The 18232-nt window shown below is 40.2% G+C and overlaps 2 protein-coding genes across 5 annotated transcripts; both read right to left on the reverse strand.

Moving 5' to 3' along the window:
* Positions 1-2263: 2263 nt before the first annotated feature.
* On the reverse strand, positions 2264-8839 carry LOC148674340 (vesicle-associated membrane protein 8-like). Its single transcript, XM_088624441.1, has 3 exons — positions 8680-8839; positions 4723-4881; positions 2264-4199 (listed from the first exon to the last, which is right to left on the reverse strand). The coding sequence occupies exons 1-3, from the start codon at positions 8692-8694 to the stop codon at positions 4035-4037; spliced, it is 339 nt and encodes a 112-aa protein (XP_088480567.1). The 5' UTR covers positions 8695-8839; the 3' UTR covers positions 2264-4034.
* Positions 8840-10260: 1421 nt separating this feature from the next.
* Positions 10261-14058, reverse strand: LOC148674341 (vesicle-associated membrane protein 8-like). Of its 4 annotated transcripts, none has more exons than XM_088624438.1 (4): positions 13779-14058; positions 11626-11784; positions 11153-11323; positions 10261-10642 (listed from the first exon to the last, which is right to left on the reverse strand). In XM_088624438.1, exons 1-4 carry the CDS (start codon positions 13779-13781, stop codon positions 10472-10474), a joined length of 504 nt encoding a protein of 167 aa, XP_088480564.1. In that variant the 5' UTR covers positions 13782-14058; the 3' UTR covers positions 10261-10471. The 4 variants fall into 4 exon arrangements, with proteins under 4 accessions (XP_088480564.1, XP_088480562.1, XP_088480565.1 ...); XM_088624436.1 differs by having other exon boundaries at positions 11153-11326; positions 13779-14042; XM_088624439.1 differs by lacking the exon at positions 13779-14058 and adding an exon at positions 11887-12092 and having other exon boundaries at positions 11153-11326.
* Positions 14059-18232: the final 4174 nt, after the last annotated feature.

Consider the following 18232-nt stretch of genomic DNA (forward strand, 5'->3'; position numbering starts at 1 on the left):
CTCGATCACATTGCATGGGTCATTGTCTTGTTTGCACTGTGAGGTGCTGCCCCATAAATATTTTTTCTACGTATGCAAACAAAATTACTTCCGCTTCTGCCATCACTAGTTTCATCATCAGTGCAGATAAGCGAGTTTTAGAGGTGTTTGTGCATGTGGTCCTTCCTTACTGACCACTCAATCATATGTACAGAACTAGTACATACATGTAAAAATAACTGCAAGGACTGTAGTCATCTACAATGAAGTACTATAGGACTGTAGTTATGTACACACGACAATGGACAGTAGTCACATGTACTGAACTAGGATTAGTCATGTACACATACAGTAACTAGATGCACTGTAGTCATTCACAATTAACTACATGAGCTGTGTTGTGCTTAAGTGTTATGCTTTGCACCGGCAAGTTTAATTTAGTGAGATATATATCACCTTCAATAAAATTCACCTCACTTATAACTATTTCGTATAGAAAAGCTTGAAGACAACCGGAAAACGAAGTGATTCTTGATTCAGTTCCTCTTAGCAGTTACTAGTAGTGCTATCTTTAAATTACACAGCTCTACATTTGAACACCTGCAGGCATGACTTCCTTAAACTCTGAAATGGTAAAACCTAATGACAAAGGCCTGGATTTAACCACGGAAGCAAAACAGACATGTGTTTGAGCTAATATTTGTTAGTTCCTCCGTTGCGAACCACAGAGATGTCGAGTGCTATCGTCCGAGAGAGTTGCAAAAGATTAGCAAATAAAAACACAGAAGTCTTGTTGATAACGCAATTTTATTAACCTTTCCCCTTTCTGCAATACACTAGTTGCATATTTAGAACAGAAGATAAGGGACAGACCAAAACGGAGACAGGAAAAATAAATATTTTTTCCACTTAATTTTAGTTCAGAATTGCTCAACTATTTTATAGATTTCATTCTTTAAAGAATCAGTAACTTCAGTCTTGATGTTTACATTTAATGTCTCCCTCTTGTGATTAATTACCGGTACTGCCGACGTCACCCTCAGTCATTCATTTCTAACATGAATGACTACACCACATCACTAGCTTTCGGTGGCATTAGTAGATGAAATGAGTGGTTTCTAATTTGGAACCGACACTTCTAAATATCTTTAAAATGCCATTTTTAACCTATGAAGATTTTATAGTTGTGTTGCATGGCTTTGATTATATGATATGCTGATGAAGCATTGACAGTCTTATTCTAGTTTAATACATGCAGGAAAATAAAATAAAACTATCTTACCTGTTCTACCATTTTAATTTTTCTACACACAGTATACGGATAAAAAGTTATTAAGAATATGTACAGTTTGATTGTCTAAGTTAACTACTTTACTGCCTCATTGGAGAATCACAGTATGTTTAGGGTTATGCATCTTCTCAAGTTTAAATTGAGTTAATTGCATAACACCCCAAAACCCAGTATTATCCTATTTGCTTAATGAGAACAAGTTAATTTGTTTACCAAATCTCACAAATCTTATTGGCTACTTAAATCAACCTGAGAACAGCCTGTGGGAAAACGGCTGTTCGAGATCAAATTTCCAGTGAAGAGGTTCATTTTGGTGATGTTGGTTTTCTTGCAAAGAAAGCTGTACCCTTTGACCTATGATGACTCTCATAACTTTCCTTAGGACACACACACCATACAAAGAGTAATGCGCACTTTGGCTTAGACTGCCCTGGAAGACCCATGGCAGCTGACTTGAATCTTTTTGCAGCCAGTTACTGTAAATTAATTCCTTGGCTTTTGTAAGGTGCGAGTACAGTCCTTGCGATTACTGTGAAAGATTTTACATAGCCTACTTCGAGAAAAGAATTAATTATACACAATGAGGAAAATATATTTGGTAAATAATTATATCTTAACACATAGTAAATTAATATTCTTAACTGAAATTTGGGAGGAATACTGACAATTTTAACCCAGCTGTTCTAAATCATCAATATTACTGAAGCGAGCTATTCCCATATTGCACACAACATGTAGCTTACGGCTACATATTGCACACACACAATAACTTTCTATTGTGGACTCTGTGGATGGATCACCCAAAGATTGACAAATCTCATTGCATATAATTCAACATGCATTCGATTCTGTTCACTTTAATTAAACCCAGGGCACAGTTTTCAAGGGTTACATTTTTCATTTCTTTTCAGAACACTAATGGTTCTAAAATATTTTTTTTTACATCCTATAATAAATTCTTTAATTGAAGAGATTTTAACCCAGAGACACAAATGAGAGAAAAAATGCATTTAATGATTCAAAGCATTAAAAAATCTTTTAAAGAAAGTTTTTGTGCACATGGCCAGTAACAGGGTTATAGGAGGTATCTTATAATTATTTCTGCAATGCACAGACAGTGGAGTAACATAACATTAACAATATACAAGTGTTAGATATCGCTTGGTTACTCAGAACTAGCATCACAGGTTCCATCTCACCATTTCAACTCTAATGTCACACAGTCATTGCAGCACTTCTGCTGGTGATGTATCTTTACAAGTTCTTATGAAAACAGTTAAAATACCATTTCTGGCATGATGGTAGAACAATAGCCAAGAAAATTTATTTTTTTATTCAAAAATATCTTGGGTAAAAAACCTGGTTCCAAAACTGAGTGGCACACCTTACCTTTGAACAAGTTGAAAGTGGACCCAGAAACCTAGACAACTCTGGTGCAAACAGGAGAAACAGACTATAGCTCAAGCAGCAGTAGTCTGTTGATATGAATTGAAATACTTCACTTTGATAAGGTGCAGCTAATAATTTACAGGTTACTGTTCACTCTTCAACTCCTGAAGTACTGTACGGTTAAGTAAATCACCACCGAATTAGAATATAATGAAGGCAGAAAAAGACATAAGGTTAGTCCTAAACAGCCATTTTAGGGTAGGAATAAATGGAAAAGGTATACATTATTAGTTCATAATGCAAAGCGACTTTTCCATATTTGGAATGGGAAAAGACACATTGCTTCCCAGATTCCAGCTTATGTGTAACATTAAAGTGCCACCTCTAACTATTCATTATTAAAGACCCTCTGTCCATGTAACTGTCTATGTAACTTAGGTAGACAGACTTTTGAAGTATATTTCTCTACAATCAAACTTTGATTAGGACACTGCCCAGGTAACTGCCAACATTTGTTGACTATAAATGTAATTTAAACTAATATGTCCAGTTGTGAGCCTGAGCAAAATTACTCAGGCTCAGGGACATTCTTGTAACATTGTTCTCCTAGCTAAAAAAGGTTCCTTCCAGAAAACAGAACTGGTTTTCTTAATCACGATGCAGGCATGCATGCCTACAGAATGTCTGGGAAAACACTGTGAAAATGAATTTTCATAACATTTGCACAAACTAATACTATAGTAAACTCTATATCTGTTTACCCAAGAAAAATATATATATATACACTGACATGTATACAATAATTCTTAAGTCTGTAAGATCTGAATTAATGATCTTGCTTACTTCAGAAAAAAATATTCATATAACCAAGTTGTGAGTATTTGTAATGGTCTGTGATGTACACACAGTACTTGAATAGTCCTACCTGTATATATAAATGTGGTTAAATAAATAAGGGAGGAAACATAATGGCAAAAAAACTCCTACATCAAAATGGGTGAGTTCCAAATTGGAGGATATAATGCCCTCTAGTGAACTGATGTGTTAGTACAGGTGGCATACAGCAGGCAGGTCAGCTCCAGACTGAGCAGTCATCATCGAACCTGTCTGAGATGCAAGGGGGGGCAGGGATGTGTTAGATTGTGTAAATCAAGGGGCACACAGGTTGAGTAGGAGTACAGGGGTGCACCATTTACAGAGAAAATGGCTCACTCCCTTTTCCTTTTCAATTATCACAATTTCAAATACTTCAGCTCACTCCTCTGTCAAACAAACAAAAAAAGACAAGTGGCCAGAGGTTAGTGGGGAGCTCGGAGGGACATGGCGTGTGTGTGTGGAGTGAGAAAAACCTTCAGGCCGTACGGGCAGTGAGGACTCAGGGAGAAGGTTTGGAGCTCGAGGTGGGGATGACCCCCGTGGCCAACAGGATGATGATGAGGATGATGATGACAACGACAACAACGATGCATATGATCATCTTGACGTTCTTCCACCAGTACGATCGGGCCACCTTCGTAGAGGTGTGCTTGAAGTGCTGGGCCTGCGGGGACAGGAAGGGGGGATCGACAATAAGGGTCAGAACGGGGGAGGCTGGGAATCGAAGAAAGAGAGAAGCAGAGCTGAAGAGTGAGGGGCATACGAGATGGGAGAGGGAAGAAGAGAAAGAATGAAAGAGAAGAGGGGAGTATGAGAGATAAGAAGGGAGGGGGACATAGGAAGGAAGAGAATGGAAGAAAATACAGAATGATTGAGAACCCACTCTCCTTCCATCATCTGGGACTACCAGAGAGTGAGGAGAGAAAGTAGCAAAAGGAATAAAAGCAGAATAATGGAATGAAGGATGGAGGCGGTAAGACTGCAGAAGGTGAGAATGGTGTTACAAGGCCCCAGAAACAACCACTGGGAAAAGACAGTTCTCTGTCCAGACCTCAGATCCTATGGAGGATGAAAGCAAAGCACATGGCTAAAAGAGACTGAAAGTCCAGAGCGAGACTGAGAGAGCACATTAAACAAAAATAATCGAGTGAGGAAGACAGAGTGACAGACGAGGAGGGGAGACTCACGTCAGCCTGCAGGTCCTCGGTCTTGCCCATCAGATCATCCAGCCTCTCTCCGCGCTCCAGGATGCGCTCCACGTTCTTGGTCATGATCTCCTTGACGCCATCCACTTCGCTCTGCAGAGTCTTGACCCGAGATTCACCAACCTTTACGGCTCCCTGCTCCTGCCACCAGCACAGAGACAGGAGTAGGTGGTTTAGAGCAGGACTGTCAAAGCCCAGAGCAAGCAGAGACGCACTAGTGTCTAGAGTCTGTGTTTGACCTACCCAAGCTCTGTCCTCAAATCATTTTGATCCTTAAGGTGCTTTTAAAAGAAAATGAAGCAAGTCAACAGTTTGAAACCTACTATTCATATCACAGTGTTTAGTATGGTACTAGCTACAAGCACCTCTGACTTCAGAGCCACACAGCGCCACTCCCCAGACAGGGGCACGTTACACACAAACTACATCACACCTTCAACACTGCCTACAGCAAATTCCAGTGGACAGCAACTGTATATCTGACAGAAGCTTCTTGCATCTGCTTAATGGAAACGCGTATAGGTTCATTCCATGCTGAAACATAAAGAAAAGAAAGAAGAGCCTTCTTCATTTGTGAATGTTAATGGAAACACATCACATATTAGGTTGAAAGTTTGATTTAATCCCAGGTCCTTGAAATCCAGTGTTTAATATATATGAATATGCGAGACTAATTGCCTGTAAAATTCCAGAAAGCAAGAGTAGTGAAGGAGAAAAAGGAGAAGATTAACAGTTTTTATCAAGGGATCACCTTACATTGGAGTGAAAATATGAGGAACTCATGGCTCGTGTGCACTGCAGATGGACTGCTTGATATCTTATTGGCCTGGCCATGCTGGAGAAAAGCAATTGATCTACAGAATTAGGAAGGATGTTTCTAAAGCCAGTGGGAAAGGCTCATCCCCAGACGATCTCAGTGAGAAGGGAACAGGCCGTATCCTAGAGACCAGGGTGTTGTGTGCTTCTGTCAGCACAGCCCCGCCTCCCCAGTGACACTCGCTAACCTGCTCTGCCAGAACACAAACAAGGAGAGAGCCAACCCTGACTGTTGCTCCGCTGGGCCTAATACTCCTCCAGAGCATAGAAAAGCAGCTGTACATCTGAAATCTCCATCAGCTGTCCTCATGCAGATGGATTTCAACCCAGCATTCGTCTGCTCCACAGCACTGATTATTTTTTCCCTCACTATTTTCTTTTGGTATAGTATAAAGCAGGTGTGGCCAGTCCTGGAGAAAGACAACCCCGTGTTTTGTTATACAGGTGTGTCCATATATCATTAGGTGTTAAGTAGCTGGATTGCTAGGGTCAGATTTATTAAGGGCTTTGATAAATAAAACCCAAGTCTTTGTGGCTTTCCAAGAACAGGGATGGCTGACCGTGGCATTAAGCCCTTTGAAAATGAACAGACAGGGTTGCACTTAGAAACTCAGTCTTATTCACAACTGTTTAAAACTAAGATTTGTGTAGATTGTAGAGTGCCAATACTGGTGCTGTTACTAGAACTACTGGCTGTAAAACGCAATATTGGTGAACAGCAATGTGTGTGGTGAAGGTATCATTTGCCAATAGGGGTTCAAACTGATTTTTTTCAAACTCTTCAAGTAGTTTAAAAACTGGTATTCCCTATTTTGCCATGGTTAGGCTTGCCAAGCACACTTCCCCTAGAAAACATCCATCGAATATTATAATTCACCTGCTGATTGTCTTCCCAAACTCTGAAGGTAACAATTTAAAAGTAGTACAATGGGTGAGTTTGATGTGAAAGTATTATTATTTGTTGTTGTATTTGGGAATGTGATTGGTGGGCACAATCTCAACACTATGTGAACAATGTTTGCAGATCCATTTGAACCCATGTCTGAGCAGCTGCATGTGATATTTTCTCCTATTTGGATTTAATGATCTGTTAAAGATCCAAGAGGTGGGCCACCACACTGTTACAGACTCTTCATGTCACACTTCTAAGGCAAGATGAGTGTGCTTACAGGCTCACCAGCTCATTCAGACATTGCTTATAAACATACAGTACAGTGTACAAAATGTAAACCAGAAACATTTCAGATAGTGAAAAAGCAAAAATTAAGGAGCAACTCTCTTTTAAACGGAGATCCAATGTCAGCTGAAGGCATCCTGAATGAATTCAGGGTTCAGCTTTCCATTCTTCTGCAGACTGTTCTCAAGCAATGATGGAAAACTGCTGATGCCTCTTCACCCCCTGTGAGAACCAAACCAAACCCCTCTCAAGGTCTCCAACAGGAGCTCTGTGCGAGATAAGAGCCAAAGCGTCTTTTCACACAACTGGTGTGTGAGCTGTCTTCACAAGTCTCTCTCAGTATTTGAAGTGCTAAAAAAACTCAAGAACATTTTTAAGTCTCTCTTCGGGCAGAAATATTTTCTGAATGAAACCCCGTAACTAGCTGGAAGACCGTTTTTTTTTACACAACCTCCCTGGAACAGCAAAATGTGAATCACAACACGTGTGTTTGGACAGCAGAGAGATAAGCGACACAAAAAGAAAGAAAGCTCTTGCAAAGACAAGAATCACCTTACTGATAAAAAAAAACATGACTGACTTCTTACAGAATGGTTTAAAGGCTTGTCTTTTAAGAAAAAACGTATTTCCCATATTGAGTATAATGAAAATTAACCTTTGGATAATGGACACTGGAAGTGAACACACCAAGTAGCATCGACAAATCATCATTGATTTGCACCATATGAAAATTAGTTTCCGGATTTTTCTGATCTTCAGAAAGCGTTAGGATTACCATATATTTTGCATCATAGCCGTATCATTTCTTCCCCATGCATCCAATTCTACTAAACAAAAATGTATTTTTAAAAACAGTAAACAGTAAAGAAAGGTGAAAGACGGTTTACTTGATGAGAGGAATAAACATGTTTCCTGTGTTTTCTTGCTGGGCCTCACGACGTCATTTCTCTGTGAAGCGTTTTAACTGGTATTTACTGCCACCGCAAGAATCTGACCAAAGACGAGAAGGCCATTCCAAAATAAAACGGTTGGCTCAATTTTGTTCCTCAAATTAGTTAAGTAAGAGGTTAAAGGAAAAGTACGATTTCCTTAGGAAACCGCAAAAACGATAACTAGTTTGATAAGAGCATTAGGTTAAGTTTTGCAACAGCAACTATAAGTCAGATGATAAGAACAAAAGTAAAGTTTTGCAACAGCCTAATATCACTGAATAATACAGTATCTTGTTTAACATTCTTGCACGAATTGTTCTGATCCAAAGAAAGATTTATGTCGCTCACTGTAGTTTCGGCTCAATTCCTGCGTTACTTTAAGTGGGGGAACTCGTGTCGCTACAAAACACAATATGATACTACACTACAGAAATTATATTTCAGTTACTTAAATACGTTACCGAATAATAATAATAATAATAATAATAATAATAATAATAATAATAATAATAATTTCGACATAAACATGTTTCCGGAAAGTCTAAAATTAAATTGGAACACTCTGGTATTTTGACGACGAAAAAGTCAACCTCAAAGTGCTTTAAAACTGCGAATACGAATATTCACATTTCATCAAACTATATATACACACACCATAATTTTTCATTGTTCAGTCTCGTACAGTAGCATAGAACCGACTCCACTGTAACCAAGTTAAGCACCCTTCCGCGTACAACAGTTTGCACGGCTCTTTCTAATCCGTATAAGGAACAAAAGAAAACTTTTAAAAGTTGACTTCACAACACTCAGTGTTTGACAACCAAAAAATAAACTTTTACTAAAAGAATCACGTGTCTTAAGCTTCACTACAGATGTAAACAAACATCGAATACCCCTCCAGTCCATACAACGGCTACAACCCCATTAGGAGGAAAAAAAACGCATACGTAAATTTGAGGATCAAGAAAATGACGAAAACACAAGTAACGTATAACTTTAACCGATCAGACGTACCATTTTGTTTTCCATTATGAAAGACGAAAGACCACCGCCTCCCTCGAGAGCAAGTTCAGTGTTTCTGTCTCTTGAACACTTCGCCTGTCTTTCAAAGCCGAAAACGAAGGCTTTCTGTAACTTCCTGGTTTTGAGCGAAATAAATTCCTTCGGTTCACCCCCCTCCGCAGTCTCGCCTTCCTGCTTCCTTTTACGACATGACCTCACAGAAGACGTCATGGCTTTACCTGGGCGACAGGTGAGTCCTGGGCGGTGCTCCTCTACGAACGACTTAATAATAATCAACATTATTTTTATATAGCGCCGTTAAAAGCGCTTTACAGTACAAAACAAAAAAGAAATATACGCAATGACTATAAAAATGAGAACTAGCCAGGTAACAGGTCTCCCGAAAAAGAAGGTTTTGAATTCTAGAATTGAAACAGCTCAGGGAAGGTGACACTCTGATATCCTTTGGGATAGAGTTCCAGAGCTTGTCATGACATTTGTTTTACGCTGTATTTTTTAAATGAAGTTAGAGATCAGAGTCGCAGGTCATGCACTTGATTTTTATTTTTTCTGTTCCGTCTCTGTTCCATTTGAACTGTTTGTCACACTAGCGCTACTGCTGGTGATGTATTTTTACAAGTTCTTAAGAAAACAGTTAAAATACCATTTCTGGCATGATGGTATTGAACATAAGTTAAGTCGTAAACAGTTGTTTTAAGATGTGATTTTTCCTTTTTTTTGGAAATGGAAAAGACACCTTGCTTCCCAGATTCCTTCCATTCCATGCATGCCTACTGAATGTCCGTGAAAAAATGAATTTTCATAACATTGGCACGAACTAATACTATAGTAAACTCTATATGCGTTTACTCAAGAAAAAAATACTATACAGTGACAGTAGTCACAGTAGCAGTAGTCTGTTGATATGAATTGAAATACTTCACTTTGATCAGGTGCAGCTAATAATTTACAGGTTACTGTTCAATCTTCAACTTCTGAAGTACTGTACGGTTAAGTAAATCACCACCAAATTAGAATATAATGAAGGCAGAAAAAGACATAAGGTTAGTCCTAAACAGCCATTTTAGGGTAGGAATATATGGAAAAAGTATACATTATTAGTTCATAATGCAAAGTGACTTTTCCATATTTGGAATGGGAAAAGACACATTGCTTCCCAGATTCCAGCTTATGTGTAACATTGAAGTGCCACCTCTAACTATTCGTTATTAAAGACCCTCTGTCTATGTAACTGTCTATGTAACTTAGGTGGAAGAAAAATATTCATATAACCAAGTTGTGAGTATTTGTAATGGTCTGTGATGTACACACAGTACTTGAATAGTCCTACCTGTATATATAAATGTGGTTAAATAAGGGAGGAAACATAATGGCAGCAAAACTCCTACATCAAAATGGGTGAGTTCCGAATTGGAGGATATAATGCCCTCTAGTGAACTGATGTGTTAGTACAGGTGGCATACAGCAGGCAGGTCAGCTCCAGACTGAGCAGTCATCATCGGACCTGTCTGAGGAGCACAGGGGGTAGTGATGTGTTAGATTGTGTAAATCAAGGGGCACACACAGGTTGAGTAGGAGTACAGAGATGATGGCTCACTTCCTTTTTTATTTTTCATTTATCACAATTTCAAATACTTCAGCTCAGCTCCACCAAAAATTAAAAATATAAACAAACTAACTAAAAACCACAGACAAGTGGCCAGAGGTTGGTGAGGAGCTCAGGGGGATGTGGTGTGTGTGTGTGGAGTGAGAAAAACCTTCAGGCCGTACGGGCAGTGAGGACTCAGGGAGAAGGTTTGGAGCTCGAGGTGGGGATGACCCCTGTGGCCAACAGGATGATAATGAGGATGATGATGACAACGACGACAACGATGCATATGATCATCTTGACGTTCTTCCACCAGCACGAGTACGACCCAGTCACATTCCTAGGGGTGTGCTTGAAGTACTGGACCTGCGGGGACAGGGACGGGGTTCGACAACGAGGGAGGCTGGGAATCGCTGAAGGAGAGAAGCAGAGCTGAAGAGTGAGGGGCAAACAAGATGGGAGAGGGAGGAAGAGAAAGAATGAAAGAGGAGAGGGGAGTATGAGAGATAAGAAGGGAGGGGGACACAGGAAGGAAGAGAATGGAAGAAAATACAGAATGATTGAGAACCCACTCTCCTTCCATCATCTGGGACTACCAGAGAGTGAGGAGAGAAAGTAGCAAAAGGAATAAAAGCAGAATAATGGAATGAAGGATGGAGGCGGTAAGACTGCAGAAGGTGAGAATGGTGTTATAAGGCCCCAGAAACGACCACTGGGAAAAGACAGTTCTCTGTCCAGACCTCAGGTCCTATGGAGGATGAAAGCAAAGCACATGGCTAAAAGAGACTGAAAGTCCAGAGCGAGACTGAGAGAGCACATTAAACAAAAATAATCGAGTGAGGAAAACAGAGTGACAGACGAGGAGGGGAGACTCACATCAGCCTGCAAGTCCTTGGACTTGCTCATCAGATGGTCCAGCCTCTCTCCGCGGTCCCGGATGCGCTCCACGATGCGCTCCATATTTTTGGTCATGATATCCACAACACCACCCACTTCTCTCTGCAGGGTCGTGACCCGGGTTTCACTGGCCTTTATGGCTTCCTTCTCCTGCTACAAGAACATACAGTAGAGACAGGAGAGCAGGACTGTCAAGCCCAAAACCCAGCAGAAACGTGCGATCTTCCAGAGTCCCTGTTTGACCCACTGCAGAAGGTGAGAATGGTGTTACAAGGCCCCAGAAACAACCACTGGGAAAAGACAGTTCTCTGTCCAGACCTCAGATCCTATGGAGAATGAAAGCAAAGCACATGGATAAAAGAGACTGAAAGTCCAGAGCGAGACTGAGAGAGCACATTAAACAAAAAATCGAGTGAGGAAAACAGAGTGACAGACGAGGAGGGGAGACTCACGTCAGCCTGCAGGTCCTCGGTCTTGCCCATCAGATCATCCAGCCTCTCTCCGCGCTCCAGGATGCGCTCCACGTTCTTGGTCATGATCTCCTTGACTCCATTCACTTCGCTCTGCAGAGTCTTGACCCGAGATTCACCAACCTTTACGGCTCCCTGCTCCTGCCACCAGCACAGAGACAGGAGTAGGTGGTTTAGAGCAGGACTGTCAAAGCCCAGAGCAAGCAGAGACGCACTAGAGTATAGAGTCTGTGTTTGACCCACCCAAGCTCTGTCCTCAAATCATTTTGATCCTTAAGGTGCTTTTAAAAGAAAATGAAGCAAGTCAACAGTTTGAAACCTACTATTCATATCACAGTGTTTAGTGTGGTACTAGCTACAAGCACCTCTGACTTCAGAGCCACACAGCGCCACTCCCCAGACAGAGACACATGTTACACACAAACTACATCACACCTTCAACACTGCCTACAGCAAATACCAGTGGACAGCAACTGTATATCTGACAGAAGCGTCTTGCATCTGCATAATGGAAACATATATAGATTAATTCTATGCTGAAATATAAAGAAAAGATAGAAGAGCCTTCTTCATGTGTAGATGTTAATGGAAACACGTCACATCTTAGGTCAAAAGTTTGATTTAATCCAGGGCCCTTGAAAACCAATGTTAAATATACCTTAATCCACTAATGTTATTGCCTGTAATATTCCAGAAAGTCTGTAGAAGACTAAGGGGAAAAACAGTTTTTATTAGGAGTGAAACTGTGGGGAATCTGTGGTTCTTATTGCACTGCAGGACGACCCCTTGATATCGTATTTGGTCTGTTCTAATGTAGCAGATGCTGTCAGACCCTAGAAGTGAACTACTGGCTCAAACATGCCTCTAAGTGGCCTTTTTACAGTGTGGTGTCCCTGTTACTATACTGGGGAACTAGGACCCACATAGACCGCAGGGTGAGCGCCCCCTGCTGGCTCCACTAACACCTCTTCCAGCAGCAACCTTAGTTTTTCCCAGGAGGTCTCCCATCCACGTACTGGCCAGGCTCACACCTGCTGACCTTCAGTGGGTTAAGCAACATCCTGAAATTATTATTAATTTGCAGCAAATGAAAAGTAATTCCCAGATTTTTCTGATCTTCAGAAAGCGTTAGGATTAGCAGGATTAGAGTATATTTTTGTATCATGACCTTATAATTTTGGATTTTGTTTTCAAATGCCAAAGTATATGGAAAGTTGAAAGAGACTAAATAATGGTTATTTAATTAATTTTTCTGCTGGTCTTTACAACGTTATTTTTCTGTGAAGCATTTTAACTACTATTTACTGCCACCCAAAAGGACCATTTTCTGATATTTGCAGTCAAAATCACATTCCTGTACTGAGATAGAATAAAGCTTAGGAAGACCCTTATACAATCAATCAATTTTGTTGAACATACTAGTTAAGAGGTGAATATTATATGAATAACTAGTTAAGAGAAATGTATAACAACAACAACAACAACAACAACAATAATAATGATATTAATAATATTAATAATAATAATAATGCCCTGTTCCAAAAATAGATTAATGTCACTGGCCTTTGTTTCCTTTGAATTCCTACCTTAATTTAAAAGGAGGCAAAATCTACTCAGCAGACTGTGATATTGTATAATACAAGTTGTATTTGATTTACTAAATTCTGACTATTCCTGTGCCATTTGCCCTTTCCCCTCTGGCTCCACTTTTCCTGCCTCCCCCCCATAAAAGAACAGAGAAAGCCATGCCAGGGTTGTTTTCAGGAGCAGCGCCTATTTTTCTCTTTCTTTTCTTCTCTCCTTGCTTTCTCACGGCTCGTGAACAGCACGGTTCCACTGGGTCTCCTTACTTCCAATGACAACCTCAAAAATGTTTATCTCCACAATACTAAGGTTTCAAGATTTAAAAAAAAAAGACAAGATTGTTTCTGGAAAGTCTAAAATTGATTTAAAACATGTTCAAGTTCAACCCTAAAGTCCTTTGAAATGTGAATAACAATTTTATTCTCATCTCATGAAAAACTATGCAAACCTGAACATTTCTACTGTGCGAACATTGAACATTTCAATATCGCCCAATACAACCTACTCCACGAAAACACAAGTAATGTAGAATTTTAACTAGTTAGACTTACCATAGTGCTTTCCTTTTTGAAACACAAAAGACAGCCTCCTGCTTCGAGAGCAATTTCTGCCTTTAAACACCTCACCTTTCTTTCAAAACCGAAACCAAAGGCTCTCTGTAACTGGTTTTGCTCAAACTAAATTCTTTCTCTTTAGGAAATTCAGACTCTCGCCTTCCAGCTTCTTCTTTAAATCTTGTGTCTTTAATCAACACAAGTACACAGACTGACTCAAAGGTCTGAATCTCTTTAGTCTTGAGCAGAGAAGATTGCAGAGGGCCGCAATATCTTCTAGTTTTCATTCCACATTGGACCTAATGACTTTTCTGAGTCAGTTGTTCACTTAATTGCTGTGTATGAGCACAGTGTCCAGGTCTTCACTCACTGAGTATCATAAGGCTCCTATAAAGCCTAGTGGATTGTGGCCCTCCAGAACCAGGAGCAAATATGACAGGGTATTTGAGTACATGTATTATGGAAAAGTCAGCCTTCAAAATGACCTTCTTCAGAATCAAAGCCAAAGACAATCTAGAGGACATAAGTGGTAACCTCAAGGAAGTGCATGTACAGTGCCTTGCGAAAGTATTCGGCCCCCTTGAACTTTTCAACCTTTTGCCACATTTCAGGCTTCAAACATAAAGATATAAATTTTTTATTTTATGTGAAGAATCACCAACAAGTGGGACACAATTGTGAAGTGGAACGAAATCTATTGGATTTTTGAAACTTTTTTAACTAATAAAAAAATGAAAAGTGGGGCGTGCAAAATTATTCGGCCCCCTTGCGTTAATACTTTGTAGAGCCACCTTTTGCTGCGATTACAGCTGCAAGTCGCTTGGGGTATGTCTCTATCAGTTTTGCACATCGAGAGACTGAAATTCTTGCCCATTCTTCCTTGCAAAACAGCTCGAGCTCAGTGAGGTTGGATGGAGAGCGTTTGTGAACAGCAGTTTTCAGCTCTTTCCACAGATTCTCGATTGGATTCAGGTCTGGACTTTGACTTGGCCATTCAAACACCTGGATACGTTTATTTGTGAACCATTCCTTTGTAGATTTTGCTGTATGTTTGGGATCATTGTCTTGTTGGAAGATAAATCTCCGTCCCAGTTTCAGGTCTTTTGCAGACTCCAACAGGTTTTCATCCAGAATGGTCCTGTATTTGGCTGCATCCATCTTCCCCTCAATTTTAACCATCTTTCCTGTCCCTGCTGAAGAAAAGCAGGCCCAAACCATGATGCTGCCACCACCATGTTTGACAGTGGGGATGGTGTGTTGAGGGTGATGAGCTGTGTTGCTTTTACGCCAAACATATCGTTTTGCATTGTGGGCAAAAAGTTCGATTTTGGTTTCATCTGACCAGAGCACCTTCTTCCACATGTTTGGGGTGTCTCCCAGGTGGCTTGTGGCAAACTTTAGACGAGACTTTTTATGGATATCTTTGAGAAATGGCTTTCTTCTTGCCACTCTTCCATAAAGGCCAGATTTGTGCAGTGTAAGACTGATTGTTGTCCTATGGATAGACTCTCCCACCTCAGCTGTAGTTCTCTGCAGTTCATCCAGAGTGATCATGGGCCTCTTGGCTGCATCTCTGATCAGTCTTCTCCTTGTCTGAGCTGAAAGTTTAGAGGGACGGCCAGGTCTTGGTAGATTTCCAGTGGTCTGATACTCCTTCCATTTCAAGATGATCGCTTGCACAGTGCTCCTTGGGATGTTTGAAGCTTGGGAAATCTTTTTGTATCCAAATCCGGCTTTAAACTTCTCCACAACAGTATTACGGACCTGCCTGGTGTGTTCCTTGGTCTTCATGATGCTCTCTGCGCTTTCAACAGAACCTTGAGACTATCACAGAGCAGGTGCATTTATACAGAGACTTGATTACACACAGGTGGATTCTATTTATCACCATCAGTCATTTAGGACAACATTGGATCATTCAGAGATCCTCGCTGAACTTCTGGAGTGAGTTTGCTGCACTGAAAGTAAAGGGGCCGAATAATTTTGCACGCCCCACTTTTCATTTTTTTATTAGTTAAAAAAGTTTCAAAAATCCAATAGATTTCGTTCCACTTCACAATTGTGTCCCACTTGTTGGTGATTCTTCACATAAAATAAAAAATTTATATCTTTATGTTTGAAGCCTGAAATGTGGCAAAAGGTTGAAAAGTTCAAGGGGGCCGAATATTTTCGCAAGGCACTGTAAAACTGAGAACAGGAAGCATTTCTTTATACAGAAGATTATGCAGCTGCCCAGCCTTGTAGCTGACGACAGTTCCCTGACGTCTTTCAAGAAACAGCTGGATAAGCTGAAAAAGTATAACCTACATGGGCATCTAACTTATTACTAGATTCTAGATACCAGCCACATTGTCTAAAGAAAAGCCTCCTAAAGTCCATACATAAAACGTTATGGAGTTAAAATCTACAAGTTTTCAAAAGAGTTATGGGTATCTGAAAAAAAATTGAAAAGAATAAAAAGCCCCTGGAAAGCAGTACTGAATGGAGATGCTGCAAGTTTTTTTAAGCAATATTTCCAGTAACTTTCTGTTCTTGTTTCTAATCTATAAAGCTCTTGGCATTTTGACACCTCAATCACATGGGTAATTATTAAATAGAAAATATGTCCGCTCCAGGCAGATACATTGATGCATGGTTACTCACACAAGTAAACACAAGTTTTCAAGTTGACACAGAAAAACAATATCCTAACCTGTACACAAAGACACACACACTAGCACAACAAAACACCCAGAGCAAAGAATCAGTTGATATTAGCTTTCCTTGTTTACAAAGAATGTGCAAAGTGTCTGTTTTTTTGTGAAACTGTGACAACTGCTTTGTGGAGTTAGTGATGATGAATTATTAGTTAATTAACAGGTCGTTTACTCAGCTAAATAACATGGTGGCAGACGTTTCTGCTTCACATTCAAGGAGGTCGAAATGCTGAAAATGTTGTCCGCTGAAGAGATTGTGAAGAACCTGCTACTATAGACTTGATCACGTGGTCGTCACTGCTGGTGAGGTCTACAGGGAAGGTCCTCGACACCAGAACACATGGCCCGCTGTCTGTTGTTAAAAAAAGTGCACTAGGGGCTCATAGACTTTTGTACACTCTTTTACTAAAGAAACAAATATTCTTTGACTTTTTGTGATTCTTGCTCACAACTGAAAACTGTCAAAGTAATTTCTCCCCACAAATAAAATCGGAATCAATCCTGGCCTGCACAAAAACAAAAATAATTATTACAGTATTTACACATCTGCAGCGGTGCAGAGAAGCATTTCTCAAGAAATTTGTTAGGCCTTAAAGCTGGGAAGTTGATTTCTATTCCTCAGCAACCTGTTTGCGCAGTCTGCTCTGCTGGTTGGAAGCTTTTCCTGCAACATGTGTGAGAGACTGGGAAACATACATGTCCTTCATCAGTTTCACTCTTGCTTGTTTTCTCCTGCTTTGCAGTGATGGGAGCAGTGGCTGGAATTCAGTCAATGAATTTCTCTGAGCCACATTGTCTACACTGCGACATTAAATACAACAGCCAGTAAGCTTGGAGTCAAACTAGCATTCTTACAATAACATAAAAAGTTACAAGTTCGAATCATCACTATGCTACACTATCTCATTTGTAGTAGCAAGATGAGCCTCTTTTTGGGCCTCTTTGCTGATAACGTTTCTTTTAATCGTATTTATTGTACCTAGTCTCTAATGGACTGTATCCTAGAACTGACTAGTGTCGTGTCTGAATACCCAACAAGGATTTGAATAGACCAATTTCGCTTGTGTTGGGAAATGTGCTTTAATTTTAATGCTTGAATCTGTTTTTTTCTGTTTTTGCTGCAATGAACCGCTTTCACAAAATCAGGCCCCTTCAAACATAATTTTTTTTTATTATTTGATGTTGGCAAATTCCTGACTTGATAGGAATGTCGCAGGGCAAACATCTGGGGAAATTGGAAAAGATAAAAAAAAGTTTGCTATTGCTTCTTTAAAGATAGTAGCTTAGATTAAAATAAAACCTTGGCACTTATAACAAACCACAAGGAGCCTGGTTTTGGAAGGGAATGTCTTATCTGTATTTCACAGTGCTTGTGGTTTCACGAGGGCTCTGTGCCATGAAGACTTGCTGTTTCATCACACAGCAGCCCAGCACTTGAGTCACTAAACTGAACAAACCAGATCACTTAGAACAAGAATATTTGAGCTTGCATACATTTCAGCAAGCCAGCACTCTATAGACTGAAACAGGTTAGACCACTTACTACCGACACAGTGATACTGGTGACTCCCGCTTCGATAATGCACAGCACTACTGCGCACAAGCACAGAACACCGAACAGCAAATGATCAGGTTACCCATTTAGGACAGTGATAGCTTTCCTTGTACGGCACCTCTCTGCGCAGGCTTTTAACAATGAGTCTCAACTTCCACCAGCCTTGCTTGCCAAGGGAACCAAAAGGGTTGTTACTTGAC

This window comes from Lepisosteus platostomus, chromosome 3, assembly GCF_059453375.1.
Source record: "Lepisosteus platostomus isolate fLepPlt1 chromosome 3, fLepPlt1.hap1, whole genome shotgun sequence".
Classification (NCBI taxonomy): domain Eukaryota; kingdom Metazoa; phylum Chordata; class Actinopteri; order Semionotiformes; family Lepisosteidae; genus Lepisosteus; species Lepisosteus platostomus.

Bases quoted from the DNA above. Each gene is read 5' to 3' on its own strand.
- LOC148674340 (XM_088624441.1), bottom strand. The intron at 4,200-4,722 runs GTGAGTCTCCCC...CTGTCCCCGCAG, and splicing joins CCGAGGACCTGCAGGCTGAC to GCCCAGCACTTCAAGCACAC.
- LOC148674341 (XM_088624436.1), bottom strand. The intron at 11,327-11,625 runs GTGAGTCTCCCC...ATGTTCTTGTAG, and splicing joins CCGAGGACCTGCAGGCTGAC to CAGGAGAAGGAAGCCATAAA. The intron at 10,643-11,152 runs GTGAGTCTCCCC...CTGTCCCCGCAG, and splicing joins CCAAGGACTTGCAGGCTGAT to GTCCAGTACTTCAAGCACAC.